The sequence below is a fragment of the Achroia grisella genome, unplaced genomic scaffold (genome assembly GCF_030625045.1).
Source record: "Achroia grisella isolate CSIRO2021 unplaced genomic scaffold, CSIRO_AGI_Agris_v1 utg413, whole genome shotgun sequence".
NCBI lineage: Eukaryota > Metazoa > Arthropoda > Insecta > Lepidoptera > Pyralidae > Achroia > Achroia grisella.
The window spans coordinates 269,813-288,908 of record NW_026712846.1 but is presented as its reverse complement, the minus strand read 5'-3'; the positions used below and the strand labels follow the sequence as shown (position 1 = coordinate 288,908).

The window sequence follows — 19,096 nt, the reverse complement described above, 5'->3', positions numbered from 1 at the left end:
ATTAATAAGTAGAAATAAATATTAACTTTTTAACAGAGGGTAGATTTTAAAGAATATTTCTCCTTAAAAAGTTGAAGTTGTGAGAATGGCAAACCTGCTGTCAACAGAAGCAGACATACTATACTCTGTGTTATGAACTTATGACGTATTTGTGGTCCTGCTCTGTGATTGTTTTGTTTTCTCATAACCATTCGTTAACTGTAATTTTTCAATAAAATATTTTTATGTTTTCAATATTTAATTAAACGATATTATAGTAAGTAAGTGTACAGTTAAAGTTGCAATGTTAAATATACAAAATTATGGCAGCAGTTCAGAGGAAGAAGGTGAAAATGACTCTGAATCTGTGGCCAAACACAGCAATGAGGGTTTGTTGACTCATCTCAAAGCAGTTGATCCGAGCCTCTCTGTTGCTAGAACGATGCAAATTTGTGCTGCACCAATAGTTATGCCTACCGTAAGTGACCACATAAGCTAATGTTATTTTTATGTCAGCAATGATAGTTCCACCTCCTTCAGAATAAAACATTTAAATGAAATTTCACTTAAATCATTATGGTGTATATAGCTGGAATTAGTCCAATAGCTTCTAAGTAGAACCTTTTAGAGAACTGATTAAATTATAAGTGTTGATGCTAACAGTCTCTATTATTCCACCCTCGGCTATTCTTGGTTAGGTTTTTAATGAGAAGAAACTCAACTCTTTCAACAAAACTAAACACAAATTTATACTGCTATTCATTATCATTTAGCATTACATATGTTATTATATTTCATTCATGTAAATTTGTAATCTCTAAATCAAATAACTGTATTATTTTATGTATCTATTCCATTTAAATATGAGTAATATACATTTCAATAATGTTTTAAATATATACTTACAAAATCACATTATTATTTTTGCAGAACAGTGACGACACAAGAGTACTCATACCAAACAACCAAGAATTAATGCACAATCCAAAATATGAGGAATTATTCGCACCCGAATATGGTCCTGAGAACCCATTTCAAACACAACAAATGAAAGCAAACAGAAATATACTCTCTGGCTATGTAGAAAAAGCTCATATTAGTGACTTTCAATTTGAGAATCAGAGGCGGACATTTACAAGTTATGGTTTTGCTGTAGATCCATCTACAGATGTTGATAGTAGTACAGCCGATAGTATAGTCAGTAAGTATCATTATATTAATACACATAGCAATAACTTTGTACACCTTTTTAGGTAAATTGTGCAGATGGGGGAATACAAACTTTTTGCACATTTATAGATAATACATATACCTATACATATCCTCTTGAATCACTTTATTAAAAAAAAACTTCAAAATCTGTTGTGTAGTTTTAAAGATTTAAGCATACATAGAAGTATTAGGTTTTGATAATACTGTTGAACTTTTGAACATTACTAAGGTTCTATCTTCAAAGTTTCAATTAATTATAGTTGAATTTCTGCAATAATGCAACCACTATATAATTTCTTTTACTATAATAACAATATGATAAACCTTCGTGACTAGTATCTCATATAGATGTGGTGAGTGCAACATTTAAGACATGTCTACATTTTGCTGGGTATTCAGAAGGCCATGAAGACCTTCTAGAAGATTTCTATGTCTACACTTCTAGTATTTATTGTAGTAAACGAAAATTTGTTCTATACAGTTGAATTGACTTTTCTAACAAATTTTAACCCATGTGATTTTAACTCCATTATGACTATTTATTAGTGCTGAATTATTGTCTAATTAAACTCATAATTGTCTTCCAGAATCAGCAATGATAGCAGCACCTGAAGAAGCTGAAGGTAAAACGGTATTTGAGACTATAAAAAAAAGACCCTTAGATAAGAAAAAAAGAAATAAAAATGATAATCCAGAAGATGTAGAGGGCTTTTTAGGGCCATGGGGTGGATACGTCGGTGAAAAGAGGTATGAATTTATAAATAATTATTATATTTGATGATGTCGGTGGTCTAGCGGTTGAGCACACCATTTTATTTCAGATGGTCGCGAGTTCAATTCCGTGCATGGTCCAAACATTTGTATTCATGAATATGATTGTTCGTATCGGTCTAAGTGTTTTCTATGTATATTATGTACATATTTATAAAAAAAATATCTAAGTATTTATATCATCCCATCTAGTACCCATAACAAAAGCTCTGCTTGCCATGGGACTAGATGACGCTGTGTTAATTGTTCAGGGATATTTATTTATTTATTTTATTTAAACCCAGTCATAAACATTTAAGTGAAAAGAAGCTTAATGAAGTGTATTTTTATTATAGAGTAATGAAACCAGAAGGAGACGAGGCTAAGCAGTTAGAAGAAATATTGGCAAAGAGACAGAAGAGAGGCAAAGTGGAGGATGATAAACCACTAGAAGAAAAATCAATATTCCATTGTGAGTTTTTTATTAGACTGTGTTGTTAATTAAAAAATAACGGAAATAAATTTATGAATGTTGAAAGGAATTTCTTCATTTATATGTCTACTCGAATGAAACCTAGATGTAACATATATATATATATAGGTTTATATATATATATATATATATACAGGTTTAGCACAGCGCCTAGCTAGATGATTGTATAAATTGTCTAGGGTTATTAAAAAAATAATGTAATTAGTAACTGGAATACTATTTCGGAATTAAATAACTACTTGAATTTGCTGTACTTCTTTAATTTAAACGCAAATTATAATTTCAATAACTTTCACAATTCTAAAGATATAAATGGAGTTCATATTGTGTACATAACAGCTTTTTTTTTTGAGGTTTGATACTGGAATGGTGCATCCGCCTGCACTAACGGTTTACGCTGGCGGGGCACCAGTGGAGGATGATAAGATGAGCATGAGGTCAGGTCAGTTAGCCCATCATGACAAATTCACCAGGAATTTAACACGATGGTTTCCAGGGGAACCGCGTGGAGGTCAACCTGACATGGTACTTTGCTAGCAATGGGGTTATTACTAACAATCCCCTTCCGCCTCATAACAGCGTGTTATGTGACATGTGTTACATGTTAATGTGATAATTTAATTTAATTTTCAGTGGAAAAAGATACAGACTACCAGGGCCGGTCGTGGATAGAGGCGCCGCGTAGTGAAACACAGTTGCGAAGTGACACACCGCCTGACAAGTGCTTCCTGCCTAAGGTATGTATCTTATTTCAATTATAGGGAAATTGATAGAGATGTTCAGTGGATATATAGCTGCATTAGGGTGTCCCTTATATGGGTGAAAAAAATTTTTTTTCAGATATCGAAATGCATACCCCTTAATTCTTTTTAAACTACCTAAACTTAATCAAATACAAAATTTTATCTTTATATGTCAACATTAACCCGTGCCGACAGAGCCTTGAATATTTTAAAAATCGTTGTATTTAACGCTTGTCGTTGTGTATGTGTAATAAAATGAAATAAAATGTTTAATAATAATAATCAAAGAGAAAGTTAGAATATAGTATTTATTAATCAAATGAATATCACAAATATTTTCTTTTAAGGGTCTCTTTTTTACAGTTTGGATACAGATTTCTATGCTCTTGTACACAAAAAATCTTGTAGGTACGCAGCAAAAACTGTTTTTGATATTCTTTTGCAGTGACTAAGCCATTGAAATCTTGCATAAGTTTTACAGCTCTTTCAGCTGTATCATTCACGGCCCTTAAAGAAAGAACTCTTGTTTTAGCCTGCAAATAGGTTACATCTTCGTCCCATGCAGAAACGGTTTTCTTTAAGAAGTCTGTATCCATATTTAAACGAGCAAATAAATTTGTGCTCTTAACAGACACAAAATCATTTAATGATTTTCCTGCAACAAAATCAAGATATATTATTATCAGTTTATTAAGATGGATATAAGATATAAAACTATTTAATTTTTAAATTAAATAACTTAGTACGGTTTAATTATTACATTTATCAGTCAGGTCAGGTCTAGACCAACCAAATATAAAAATATGATAAACGCGATAAAACCGAATTAAATTAAAATGTGTAACATTAAAAAAAAACTATACTAAAATAAATGTTATGTATTTCTACTTACCATACAAATAATCAGACATATCTTCTTTCGATGGACTGTATCTTTTTACAGAATCATATAAACTACCTCTTTGTAAGTTCGCTACAATATTCGTCTTAGTTTGTTCATCTACTTCATCATCAAAGAGTGATAAAACAGCTATTTCTTCTTACAAGTACCAAAAACGTTGACTAAACTTGCTCAGGGCAGCTTTGGAGATCTCTTTATTAACAGTTTCATATTCCTTAAGACTTTTTAAAAAGCGCAAAGCTTGATTTGGGGCCTTGACTGTCAGACTACATCCAATCCATGGTTTTACATATATAACTGCAATGAATAAACAAATATCTTGAAGGGCTCTTTTATCCTTAGCGCTAATTTTGAATTGAGATTGCAACAAACATATTTTCAAAGAGTAAATGGCTCTAGCCATCCACCTAGCTTGATGCATTGCTCCAGAAAGTCTTATTTTAATATTTTTCTTTGACGATTTATTTATCGGGAACTCATCACAGCTGAGATCTAGGGCTTCTACTACAGCCTGAAGTATATAGACAGAGTCCCTTATGCTTAATTGACATCTATCTAAAGTGGCAACTAACTTAGGAGTGATGAAATCTTTCCTTCCTCTTTTTGAAGTAGTTACAGAACTTACCATTTGAGATGTTGATGGCAAGGGTTCCTTAAGGCTTTCGTCAGAGCTGGTATTGGGATTGGGATTTTCTTGCGTTTCGATAAAATCTTGTGTAGTTAAAGATGACGATAAACTTTTGGATCATCTTGTCTTTTTTTCTCTTCTTTTAATTTTCTCTGTCTTGTCCTTTTTTCTTTCTCGGCTAACTTTTTATCTACTCCCGCTAAACATCCTAGACGCCCTGGTTCTCTTTGTTTTTGTAAAAATATTTTATCTTCTTCTATTTTTATCCAGTACAAAGCATTTGCGTGTGCTATATCGAATAAATTATCTAAATTATTTTGAAAGTCCTCCTCACGGCGCTTGTTTTTTTAATTTTTTTGTAACTCTCTCCAAGCTCGGTGAAGATCCACAAGTTTTTTTACACAGTTAGGCACAGGTCTGGTAGGGATTCTAGCTTTTTCCCAGAATATAATACTCTCTCGAACGGCAAGATTTGCGTTCCATTAACAATAAATTTAACTTCGCGAATGTTAAAAAAGAGGACTGCAATAACTTGACGATTAGACGGTAACTTTGCTACAGTTATTTGATGGTTCACGTCACCAACTAAAAAAATACTTTTTTTATTGGATCTTAATTCCACTGCCATTTTTTTAAACATAAAAACAATATGTTAATCACAAGAGTTACTTGAAACAAATGGCAAATACGATGGGTGCGCGCCACTAGTTCGGCGTTATTTGTATGAACATGTTTCGATGCAAGTCGGCACGGGTTATCGTTCTCCAAATTATATAAAAATGTATTTTCGAGTGTTTTAGGAACATATGAACAAAACTAAGACCTATGCATTAAAAAATAAAAACTTTGAAAAATAAGGGACACCCTAAGCTGCATATATACTTTAATCTGGTTTTCACCACAGTTGCATGTTACACTTTCTTTTTTTTTTATACTATGATGGTGGCAATCAAGCATACGGCCCATCTGATGGTAAACGGTTACCGTAACTTATGAACGCCTGAAACACCAGGGGTATCACGTGTGCGTTGCCGACCCTAAAGAAACCTTAATATACCCTTCTTGAAAAACCCCATGCTGTAGTCTCGTGGGAAAACCTCGGCAGGAAGTTCATTCCACAATCTAAGTGTACGCGGGAGGAAACTCCTTATTATACTTAACAATATGAATATTAATTTTAAATTAGATGGATTATACTTTTACTTCTAAAACCAATGTGCCTAATAGGATCAACAGTGAACTATATTTCTGATCATTATAATTAATATGCTATATTAAATTATATGTCATTGTTGTGCTGTGGTGTATGCTACACCATAGCACAACAATGATGTTGTCGTATAAATTAATAACTCTATAAAACAATAGGGGTTGATGATAGAAGGATCTTAAAAAAATAGAAACTAAAAATTTTGTCTAAAAAATAAAAATAAAATTAGGGGTGGACTACCCCTAACATTTAGGGGGATGATAAATAGATGTTGGCCGATTCTCAGACCTATTCAATACACTCACAAAATTTCATGAGAATCGGTCAAGCCGTTTCGGAGGAGTATGGGAACGAAAACTGTTACACGAGAATTTTATATATAAGATATTATAAAGCTGAAGAGTTTGTTTGTTTGACTGAACATCTTAATCTCCGGAACTACTGATTCGAATAGAAAGAATCTTATTGTGTTAGATAGTCCATTTGTCCAGGAAGGCTTTAAGCTATATAACATTACGACCAATAGGAGCTGCAATAAAAAATTTGCAAAAATTGCAAAAGGTGGGGAAATTAAACACAGACGAAATTGCGCGTGTCAGCTAGTTTTAAATATTTATGGTAATATATAATTTCGTTAATGTCCAGGCTCATATCCACACATGGAAGGGTCACACAAAAGGCATTGCGGCTGTGAGATGGTTCCCCGGCACGGCGCACCTCATGCTCTCGGCCGGCATGGACTGCAGGGTGAAGGTAATTTGACATTGGTTAACAATATATTTACATGTTTTCATTAATATGTTTGTTGGAATTGGACTTAGTTTTTTCCATGTATATTATGTAAATAACATACATAGAAAGCACCCATATCAATGACCAAAAAGCATAAGACGTAGGCATGCTTTTTGGTGAATTTATTTAGCGAATTTATTTAGCTAACAATATTGACTTCAAAATAAGCTCTTTTAATCCTAGTTATTGCACCCAGTTATTGCATTGTCATGATTAAGAAGGGCTTTATGAAAAGCATTATAGAATTACAGAGGATGAGATATATTCATATCTTCTTCCTCTTAGCTCTGTCCCACTTTATGCGGGGTCGTTTCGGCGCCAGGACAATCTGACCTGGGTTGTCAGGTCGGGCAATTTTTCCGCGGCGACAAGCTTGTTCATACTGGTCCGCCAGGTGGCTGGAGGATGTCCTCTGCCTCTTTTGCGTTCGGGTAGTTTTAAGGCTTTTTTGACCACGTAATCCTCATCACTACGCATTACATGGCCATACCATCTGAGACGGCTTTCGGTAAGTTTCTCCGTTATTGGGGCCAGTTTGAAACTGCCGCGGATGTATTCATTTCGCACCCTATCTAGTCTCGTGACTCCACCAGATCACCGCAGCACTTTCATCTCGGTGGTATGAAGCTTCTGTACAAGTGTCCCCTTTATTGGCCAATATTCTGCTCCGTACAACATAGCCGGCCTTTTAAGAACTAAGGGTAAAATCTATAGCACGGCGGTGTGCTATAGATCTTACCCTTAGTTCGCACAGGCATGCGAGGGTCACATAGGACTCCGGTTAGTGATCTCCATGTGATATATTCATATAATTGGAAAAAACTAAACATATAATACTGGTGGAGCTCACTGTACTATAGACAAATGAAATACTTAAAGACCATTAAAAACTTTAATCAAAGTATCTATGTTGTTAAATGCAGTCGTGTTAAAGTATTAGCGAGAGGTATAACAACATAGTCTCTCTAAAATCTTCTAAACGGCCTTGGCCTGTCTCAGAAACTCGCGGAAAATTAACAAAATTAAAAGTATATTTGTGTAGAGCCATTCAAGATGCTACACTTTATTTTACTTTCCTTTATTAATAAATCTGAAATTTTTAAAACAAATTAGATTTGTGGAAGTGAGAGGTATAACAGCGTAATCGTCATATACATGTTCTAGTATAGAACTTATGTAATATATCTGGTATATATAATATATCTGATATTTAAATAGGCTAAGATCTGTACCTATCTAAATATATCTGCAGTAAGTTCTATACTAGAACATGTATCTAAAGCTGCACTAGCAGGTCCTACCGGACTTGTCTGGGCAGGTAGAGAAACACGAGCAGTGAACGTGTGTGTTGACTAATATTTTTTGTTGGCTTTTTTTTATAGATATGGGAAGTATACGGTTCGAGAGCTTGCGTTCGGACGTACTTCGGCCACCGTCAAGCCGTTAGGGACGTCAATTTCAACAACACCGGGACGCACTTCCTCTCCGCTGGTGCGTATCTTATATTCTATCATATTTTTTGTTTATTCTTACTACTCTTCATTCCCTTTATTTATTTATGTCAACTTTGTTAGTTGGCAGTTACGGTACATTTTTAAGAATTTTGGCAGTTACATTTTTAAAGTAAAAATGTAATTCTGAACAACATTTATTTAAAAGTGCAATTAAAAAATATGACTATTCAAAAGCGTTTACCTATATTAGTTTAAACAAATATTATTTTTAAATCATTAAAACGAATTGCTGTATTGAACAAAGATCTAAATTACTACTCGGCCCAGCTTCGCACGGGTGTACATGTGTTATATATATATAAATCTTCCTCTTGAATCACTCTATCTATTTAAAATCCGTTGCGTAGTTTTAAAGATTTAAGCATACATAGGGACGGACAGACAGCGACAGCGACTTGTTTTATACTATGTAATGATGATAAGTATGCCTGGACACTAGATGAATCATTTCAGCATTTCAGCTTTTGATTGGTCCTACCGCTCATTCAAAAACCTGTCTCATCAAGAACGAGCAAGAAACTTATGACTGCTTTTTTAATGAAATGAAAAAGGAACCCTAACACAACGTGTGTACGTATTATATTGCCTTGTAGCGTACGACCGGTACATCAAGGTGTGGGATACGGAGACGGGCGCGTGCGTGGGCCGGTTCACGTCTCGTAAGGTGCCTTACTGCGCGAAGTTCCACCCGGACGACGACAAGCAGCATCTCTTCGTCGCCGGCACCTCCGACAAGAAGATCATATGCGTCAGTATATATATGTTTACTAGCTGTTACCCCGCTGAACTAGCACTTAACTCCGCGACATACTCCCTTCGACTGAATATTAACTGTTACCGGCGATGTAACATCTCCGACCGATCCCCAGTCCAATTCAAATGAGGATCGAAATTACCTCTAGCGAACCTCTGGAGGTGCCCTAAGACTGAAGTAATATCCATCAAGTAGAAGTTGACCTTTAGCCGCTCCAAGAGTACTTCCTTTGGTTTGGAGTGCTATCTGTACTCGCCCCCTGTCGTTCGTTGAAGCTGTAATGGTTAACTGCGGCCAACAGCACAAGAGTAGTACGAAAAAAAATGTTAGCGGCAGACAATCCTTCTTACTTACTGGTATGAAATATAGATCTTAGCTGATTCTCAGACCTACTGAATATGCGTATAAAATTACATATAAATCGGACAAGCCATTTGAGAGGAAGTAACTAACATTGTGACACGAGAATTTTGTATTACAGTGGGATACAAGAACTGGCGAGATAGTTCAGGAGTACGACCGGCATCTGGGTGCTGTTAACACGATCACCTTCGTGGATGACAACAGGAGATTCGTCACCACCTCCGATGACAAGAGTCTCAGGGTCTGGGAGTGGTAAGATATTATTGTTTACTAGAATAAATCAGAGTAATAGTAATATAATATCCCTGGACAATTTGCACAGCAATGTCTAGTCCCAAGCTAAGCAGAGCTTGAGTTATGGGTACTAGAAATAGAAATATTTTTGGAAATAAGTACATAATATTTAAAAACACTTAGACCGATATAAACAATAATATTCATGAATACAAATGTTTGCACCGTGCGAAAGAAAATCTTATATCAGTTAATACGTATAATTAGTAAAACACGGGATCTCATCACGTTATATTTTTATCCAGTTCCCGATATTTCGACAGTGTTTCGACCGCGATATAACACAAGCTCTGCTTAGCTTGCGATTAGGTGGAGTGTGAATTGTGCAGGAGTATCATCATCATCATTCCTATCACTATCACAATCATCATTCCTATCACTATCACCATCATCATCATTCCTATCACTATCACCATCATCATCATCATCACCATCATTATCATTATTATTTTTCCAGGGACATACCCGTGGACATGAAGTACATAGCGGACCCGTCGATGCACTCTCTGCCGGCCGTGACCGTCTCACCGAACGGCAAGTGGCTCGCGTGCCAGTCCATGGACAACAAGGTGATCGTGTTCAGCGCGCTCAACAGGTTCAAGATGAACAGGAAGAAGACCTTCACCGGGCACATGGTGGCCGGCTACGCCTGCTCCGTCGACTACTCCCCAGATATGAGGTATGGATTCTTTTTTAACACGTTGAAGACCGCATGCTCACCGGTGGGTCACTCCTCAACGAAAGTAAATTCACACGTTGGAACCGGGTGCACTTTAATTAAAATAAATGTAGGGGTTAAATAATGTCTACCTCAAATTATTGTACACTATTTTTTTTTTATTGGGTTGTTTGGGCTATTGTCAGATGTTGTGCTCGCCCTTTTCAAAGTTCGCTATCTAGACCCGTCAGGGACAAGAATTGAAGGATATTCTTAGGAGCGATGGTTTTTGTCTCCTCTGAAAAGAGTGTAAACTTTCCAAAGAAGATATTTCGTTTATGCATGAGTGGGCTACAACCACATAGGATGTGAAGCGGCGTTTCCTCTTCAGTTTGACAGAATCTGCAGATATTTATATATATTGTACACTAAAAGTATTAAAAAAATAATATACGTAATTAACAATAAAAAATGCCGGTTCCTAAGTGAGAAATAAGATATTTCAAAGCGGTCTTCAAAGATTTAATAATCTCCCTATTGGTATTTGCCATTTGCCGTGGAGACGTTGGGTCCATAGAGACCAGATGCTAAGTGGTTACTAACGAGTATTAGAGGTTAATCGAGGTCACTTGGGACCCGAGAGCTGGTAGAGAACCGAGAACTTTGCCCAGTAGGTAGGTTAGCTACTTTGCTCAGTAGGTAGGTACTGCTATTCAAAGAGGCAACGCTGCCAATATTTTTGGTACACTTGCCTCGATGCGCCGTGTTGGATTACAATGATTGATTTTTTTGTGTGATTAAATGTAATTGTTTGTAACATAATCACCTGCTCTATATATTATTTTACATATATGTATTACAATTATATATTAACTTATTATATTCTAATTGAAATTATATATATATATATTATTTATGTACAATTTATGTATCTAGTGACTAAATTATCCTATATCATTTTCTAGGTTACCTAGAAGAAATCTCTTTTTAGAGATAAGTTCACCCTTGTACATTACTTTTACCTTATTTTCATTTGTGTGTGTGCAATAAATAATAAAGAACAATATACGTTATCCGGGTATCCGCTGTCGAGAAATATGATACGGTGATGCAAATTCAGCAGTTCATGCGAAAAAGAGAAAATTTGCATTTTGCTAGCTCTTTAATGCCGCCCCGCTCCTATTAGTCATAGCATTATGTTACATACTCTATAATAATACAGTACATAGTATATATAGAAATAATTATTTCTATATATACTATGTACATATATAACAATAACAATTGTTATTGTTTTAATGAAATGTTATTGAAATGTTAACGCGGGGAACATCCATCGTCAAATGTACAGGCGACCGAATCGATGTTATGAAAATACACGTATTAGCGATATGTCGGTTTACAAACTTTGCATTGTAATTGTTATTATTCAGATGTATCGAAAAAGTATCGGTGGTCCAGTGGTTTAGCAATCGAATAGTCACAGGTTCGACTACTCGTGCGTTGCAAATATTTTTAATCATGAGTATGGAATGGAAGATGGAGTATGGAATGGCATTGTTGTATCCGTCTGCGTGTTATCTATGTCTATTATGTATGCATATGCAAAAAAAAGTCTAATCTAATTCTAATATCAGTTGTCTAGTACCCCAAACACAAGTTCTACTTACTTTGTGGGCGTTGTGTAAATTGTTCAGGGGTATCATCATCATCACCATCATCATCATCGTGAAAGTGATAGGTTGAAAATGAAGTTAGTTCACCACATTAGCCTCGATAGACAAAAGGTCTAGCTCATTCTTTTAATTCGTTCACTTTCAATTGTATTCACATAGTATCAGAATAGTTTTAGGTCCAGAGATTGGCCAGAACAGTCTATAGACCCAAACGTGTTCTATTGTATTTAGGCAAGAAATAGGCTCTCATCATTTGGCCACATCATGTTCTTGTGTTTTAGGCCTCAAGTGGTGTTCTTGTGATTTGTAACGGAATGCCTCTAATAATTTTATCAAACGAACTAAAGAGCGAAGAATCTAAGAAGTTTGTATTCATGCGTTTGGACTTGTAAATGTAAATTTACAAGGATTATTTAAAAGAGCAACACACAAGTTTCTTGCTCGTTCTTCTTGTGAAGAGACAGCTTTCAGAACGAGTGGTAGATAAAAAACAAATTATGACTATTCAAAAGTGCTTAAATTAAGTTTATTTGAATAAATGATTTTCTATTCTATTCTATTCTATTTTGTTTTTGAACAACTCATAATAATTTATCAAATACACTAATTCGAGTAGTATTATAGTTTGTTTTTGAACAGCACAAGACTACTAAATTTGACAAATATATCAAAGAAGAAATAAACAGCATACATACAAAGTTATCGATAACAGACATGTTTCTGGCAAATTCTATATATTTTGCCATATCATGTTATTGTAAATAGTTTTGATTTAATGAAATTTTCTGTTGCGATGTTATGATAATGATTTAGGTATAATTTGTCTTTGAAAGGCGTATTTAATAAAAAACAACAAAACTTGTCGATTACTAATATGACTAGTATATAAAGAAAACAATGTCATAATGACAGTGCAGAAAAATATGTCACCTAGTAATGACTTGATGTTTTATTGAGCAAAACTGGAAGTTAATGTATTCATATGTCAATGAGTTAATAAGGAGTCAACGATGAAGGCAACACATTAATTACGTGGTAATTGTGTGGTACTTTAACTGCATAACGTATACTAATTAAGATTTCGTCCTTGTTGAATATAGCAAGGTTACCTTTTAAAAAACGCATCATTGATTTCTTATAGCAAAGAGCCATATATTAAATTTGGAATGTGTAGGCGTAGATTCAAATAAAATAAATACTGAATTATTATTATATTTTATTTATTTAACTAATATGTAATGTAAGTTTTTAAAAATCACATTGCGATCGCGGAATATATGCATACAGCCCGGGGGCCGGATGCGGCCCGCGGGCCGCGTATTTGACGTGACTGGTATAAACATTACTAGAGTTATACACAAAACTTTTATATAAAAAATAGGAAAAGTACTATATATATTATACATACGTATAGCCAAATTAGTTTATTATTAAAAAAGCAGATATGTAATTTTTTCTGAAAAATTCTGCATACATTAGAGTTGGCAAATCTTACTTAGTCTTGCTTACCCAGGACATTTCCTAGTTTTTGTAGTATCCTGGGACATCCTAAGTTTTTTAGTAGCATCCCGGTTGATGATGTTATAAAATTCTGTTTTGAATTATAAAATAAAATAAAATACATATATAGAAATATATTTCAATACTTTTATTAAAGAATATGATTATTATAATTATTTGAAATTCATTCCACCTATTTTCACTACGTATTTTAACTATTGCAACTCTACTACTGCGTCCTGAGTTTACCAACTTCAAATCTTGTTTTTTCTAAATTTAAGGTTGGCAACCCTAGCAGACTATAGACAATATTAAAAAATAGGAAAAGATTTTTTTGTAAAATCACTGTAACAATAATAATTTTGTTTTATAACTATTTTATTTGTTTTACGTAGAAGTCGTTGAACTATATGTAGTCTAAAATATAAATACAACATTGTTTCGCACCGGAAAAAAACTAAATTACCTAATTGCATACACACTCATATTACTTGATTAGGTAAGCAATTAAAGGTATTGCGTGCAACCCAAATCCGTTTTCAATAAACGCACGCAGGAAGGCAAAGTAGTTAAGAGATTAATGGAAGATCGTGGAAAATGCCAGAACTCCACCGACAAGAGTGTCATTCTTAACTTATGAAAAGAACTAGTTATCATCATTACATAGTATAAAACAAAGTCGCTGTCGCTGTCTGTCCGTCCCTATGTATGCTTAAATCTTTAAAAGTATATAACGGATTTTGAAGCGGTTTTTTTAATAAATAGAGTGAATCAAGAGGAAGGTTTATATGTATAATACATGTACACCCGTGTGAAGCCGAGTTGGGTAGCTAGTAGATAATAAATCTATCTTTATGTACACAAAATTGTATAACTGTCGGGCTGAAAACGAAACATTTCAATTGTTAAAATGTTATATATTTTATGCATGAGGAAGTTAGTATTTCGATTGTAGATAGGACATATTACCTACATCCTATTGGCACGGGCGTAGTAGCTGACATTTAATATGGAAACAAGTCTTTTTATTTGGGTAAATTTAGTAACAGGAAAATTATCCCTTTGCTGACAATGATACTGATACTTTTAATGGATAAAGATACTGATAATGATACTTTTAATGGATAAAGTGGAATTGTGCACTCGTCTGCGTTAATAATACACGCTGGTGAGGCACCAATACATTATTTATTTCAGATATCCATCCATATTAAATTAGTAAAGAACTTATAAACTATGTTAGTAAATTATTATGATGGTTACCATAGGGAACCGCGTGGAGGTCAAACCGATATGGTACATTGCTAGCAATGGAGTTACTATCATTCATCCCCTATAATTCTACTACAAAAAAATGTTTTATTCTAAATCCTTTTCTGGTATTAACAGGATATTTAATGTTTATTAAAAGATTACGCTTATGTCTACTTATCAACATTGATCTAAAAATCACAATAAAATCATAAATATGTAGATAAAGAAATCAGAAATCGTATGAATATCTAATTATTATCATTAATTATCATTACTGACACCCTTCCCCTAAAATTGTACAGGATCAACAGGATACCTTATGTCTACTTATCAACATTGATCTAAAAATCACAATAAAATCATAAATATGTAGACAAAGAAATCAGAAATCGTATGAATGTCTAATTTTTATCATTAATTATCATTACTAACACCCTTCCCCTAAAATTGTACAGGATCAACAGGATACCTTATGTCTACTTATCAACATTGATCTAAAAATCACAATAAAATCATAAATATGTAGATAAAGAAATCAGAAATCGTATGAATTATGGAGTGACGCACGGACGTGTCCATTTTGTATTACATTGTCGATATTTAAAATGTCTATCGTCAAATGCCAATTGTATTCAACACAGGTCGGTTTGAACCAGTTTAATCTGGTTATATCAACACTGTTTGTTTATAACGTTGGTTTATCGATTTTTACAACTCGTCAACAGACTGTCATATTAATCTGTTAGACGCACGCCTTTTAAATTAAAGAAATAATTTTCTTAGAAAAAACATTTTGTCGACTCTACTTGTCCCATTATTCATGTCTTAAAACTATTTTAAATAAAGAAATATAACAATTAAAGTACACTTAAAATTAAGATTATTCGAAGGTAGATTATTTCTGTATTCTGTAATCATCTTTCGAGCTACTTAATTTCTTAAATAAAAAAAAGACATTAACTTCATTTGAAAAATGAAGTCACTATAGATCAATCTATACTATTGATACATATAATGTCTTTATAGATATTATGTGTAAAGACTGATCGGACTCTATTTATACTGAGTATATTTTTAATAATTAATTATTTTACATTAGTACAGAGTTTGAAAACGGTTCAATAAACAAATCCTTGCATTTTGTATGTGTACACCATACATACAATGCGAGGATTTTTTTGTTAATATTAATGCTAGTGCGTTCTACTAATATAATTTTTTAAAGTCTAACTAAAATGGATAACTATCCAGAAATGGTTAACCTAGTCGTTGACTTGCTGTCTGTTCGGTTAGATTTTTTAAAATACGCAACGGATTCTAGTGCAGTTTGCATCAATAGATAGAGTGATTCAAGAGGAAGATTTATATGTATAATACATGCGTGTTATAGTATAGAACAAGCCGAGAAATTCAAACATTTGTAATGCATACGTCCGAAGTCGGGACGGGTCGTTAGTCTAAATAATATTCGAAAATGTGAGAGTATGCATGGATGTTTGTTAATCTTTCACGCAAAAACTACTGAACGGCTTGTGATGAAAGTTTACAGTAATATAGCTTATACATCGGAAACACGTTGGCTGTAATTTTTGAAGATATTATGTAAATTGGGCGAAATATAATGATAAATGTCATGTAAGTGTGATGCGAATGAAGATTGAAAAGGGCGAGTACAATAGATCTATGTAGGTCGCAATGCTACAGGTGCTACACATCTGACAATAGCCCAAACAACCCAATAAAAAAAAAAAGTGTGATGCGGAAGAAGTTGCGCTGGTCAGCTACTTAAGTATAAATACATCCATCTGGTGGCGTCACTATATTAACTTGTAAAATAATGCAAATAGAACGACCCTAAGAACAGAACACGAAAACAAATATTTATGTATGACTACATAAATCGAGACAGAGGTGTATGCATAAATAAAAAATGGTCACCCCATATTTTTACTGATCACGTCACCTTTCTAACATAAAAACCCGCATCATAATGGGTCCATGGGTTTACATCAATGACACGTCAAATTTATTTCTCTCCTCTTTTTGTCCCTAGGGTAAAATAAAAAGAATGAATGAAAAAATAGATTTATTATTGTGCCCATTTACCGTGTCCCTTGTAATATTGAAATAACCGTTTTTAACTACATGCATATGAATATAAAGACGGTATATGCACCAAAATAATATTTTTTACAATTTTTGACTGTCTGTCTGTCTGTTTGTTCCGGCTAATCTCTCAAATGGCTGGACCGATTTTGACAGGACTTTTATTGGTAGGTAGCTGATCTAATAAAGAGTAACTTAGGCTACTTTTATTTAAGAAAAATTCTCTAATTAACTTTTTTGGTATTTTCCACGCAGAAGAAGTCGCGGGTACAGCTAGTGTAGAATAAAAGTGTTATAATAATCTCAGGACAATTTACAGGTTTATCGGTTTCGATCAGAAAGGTCAACATTTAACAAACATTGGCAGTCGGTGCTTACATAATCGGCTGCATACACAAACGACGCTTTCCGTTCTAACTATTGAGGCCATGTTTTATTTTGACAGCAACTTGATGACCTCATCAGTGTTGAGAAATTTAAGGCTCCACAGAAGAAAGGGTGTAAACAATTGAATAGCGTTGTCCAGTGGCTTCTTTCCCAATAAAGGGGTTATTGGGATTTAGCTTTGGCGGCGGTTCGTCCGCGTTTTATAATGACAAATAAAACAAAAATTGAAGTACGATTGAAGAGAATTTAAGAAAAAAGTCTCATCGTTCTAACTTCATAAATTATGATTTTCCTTACAAACTTACATCTCCCCTTTCAACCCCTTACAGGGTTGTAAGGGGTTGAAAGGGGAGATGTAAGTTTCTTTGCATTAAAAAGCCTATGGGGCTGTTCAAGTATTACGTAAGCAGATTTATCACAATTATTTACCCCCCATCCCCCTTGTCAGCAAAAGTAAGCAAAGCTCTTACCCCCTCCCCCCATGCTCACGTAAACATTTCTAAATTAATGTATTGTTTTTTTAGCAAAGACAATGTGAGGGTTGCCATTCTTGTAAAAAAGTAAATTACGTCCTATGACGTAATCATCATACAGACTCCCCCACCCCCATGTCATCCAAAATAAGCAAAGAAAAGAGCCCCCGCCCCCCTATAGTGCTTACGTAATACTTGAACGGGCCCTATGCCCTTTCTCAGGATCTTAGCAATCTGTATACAAATTTCATTTACATCGTTTAAGTAGTTATTTGTGAAAACGAGTCAAACAGACAGGCAGATTACTTTCGCATTTATAATATTAAGGATCATTATAAGAACTAGTTTTTTTCGGACTTAGTTTTCTTCTCTAATGCTGTTGGCTGCAGCTGGACTTTACAGCTTCACCGGACGATAGGGGGCGAGTGCAGATGGTATTCCAAACCCGCAGAAGGACTTATGGAACGGCTGAAGGCTACTCCCACTTGACGGATACGACTTTAGACTGAAGCACTGCTAGGATTTTGAATCTCTGAATGATCTCTGAACTGAATCTGAATCTCTGAATTTTGAATCTATGAATATTAATGGGGACCAGAGACTCCATTTCAAATAGTGATATTTTGATGACAAAATGACGATATTACGACTTTCTTATCAATATTCTGTTCTTACAGTATTCTTCAAACATTTTAAAACATAGAAATCATTTTGTGACACCTAATTATGAAGACGTACAGATTACAAGACATAGAGACATATTCCATAGATATAATAGCTGTACAACATAATTTGATGTGACTGTACGTGATGTTATGCATTTTGGTTTATCAGCCTCGTACCTCGAGTGTTTCGGTTAGCGACCTTTGCAAAATATTGAGGTTACACGCTATTCACTATTCCTAATCGCTCCCCACCAGTTACATATTTCGTGACGTAACGTCCGTCATGTATCTTCCGTTATGGACGAAGACGTGTAATTGTTTTCCATATAAAGGTCTTCTATTGCTTTTAACAATTACGTTGTTACACAAAAAAAAAAACACTATTTTATATAGCTACTAGCTGTACCCGCGACTTCTCCCATATTTTATTTATTTCCAAATAATTAGTGTATTAGTAGAATTGGATAGGCGTAAATTCCATTCTAGGTTTAACACTTTATAAATTTATTGTTAAAATTTATCTTTTCATGGAAAAGATAAATTACCAAAATAATTAAGTTAGTATGAATCACAATGTTATTAGATATTTAATATTATGTCTCAAGATAAATACATGTGATAATTTAAAAATAATACTAGAAATGTTACGTCTGATTAACTCTTTAGGTCGCTTCACGACTTAGTGATGACTATAAGGTTGTTTGCAACCTATTGGAGAATCTGGGATTTTAGGATAAGCACCCC

The 19,096-nt window shown here is 34.2% G+C and overlaps 1 protein-coding gene across 1 annotated transcript in view; it reads left to right on the top strand.

Annotated features, from left to right (window-relative positions):
* Positions 1–156: 156 nt before the first annotated feature.
* The window catches only part of LOC131844784 (pre-mRNA-processing factor 17), a 32,611-nt gene continuing 13,671 nt past the window's right edge, over positions 157–19,096 (top strand). Inside the window, exons 1-10 of the mRNA XM_059193746.1 lie at positions 157–457; positions 910–1,180; positions 1,779–1,938; positions 2,298–2,413; positions 3,068–3,171; positions 6,562–6,669; positions 8,091–8,199; positions 8,816–8,970; positions 9,458–9,591; positions 10,091–10,312. Of these exons, the coding sequence (XP_059049729.1) occupies positions 284–457; positions 910–1,180; positions 1,779–1,938; positions 2,298–2,413; positions 3,068–3,171; positions 6,562–6,669; positions 8,091–8,199; positions 8,816–8,970; positions 9,458–9,591; positions 10,091–10,312 (1,553 nt within the window). The 5' untranslated portion in view covers positions 157–283. The remainder of the gene's footprint in view (positions 458–909; positions 1,181–1,778; positions 1,939–2,297; positions 2,414–3,067; positions 3,172–6,561; positions 6,670–8,090; positions 8,200–8,815; positions 8,971–9,457; positions 9,592–10,090; positions 10,313–19,096) is intronic.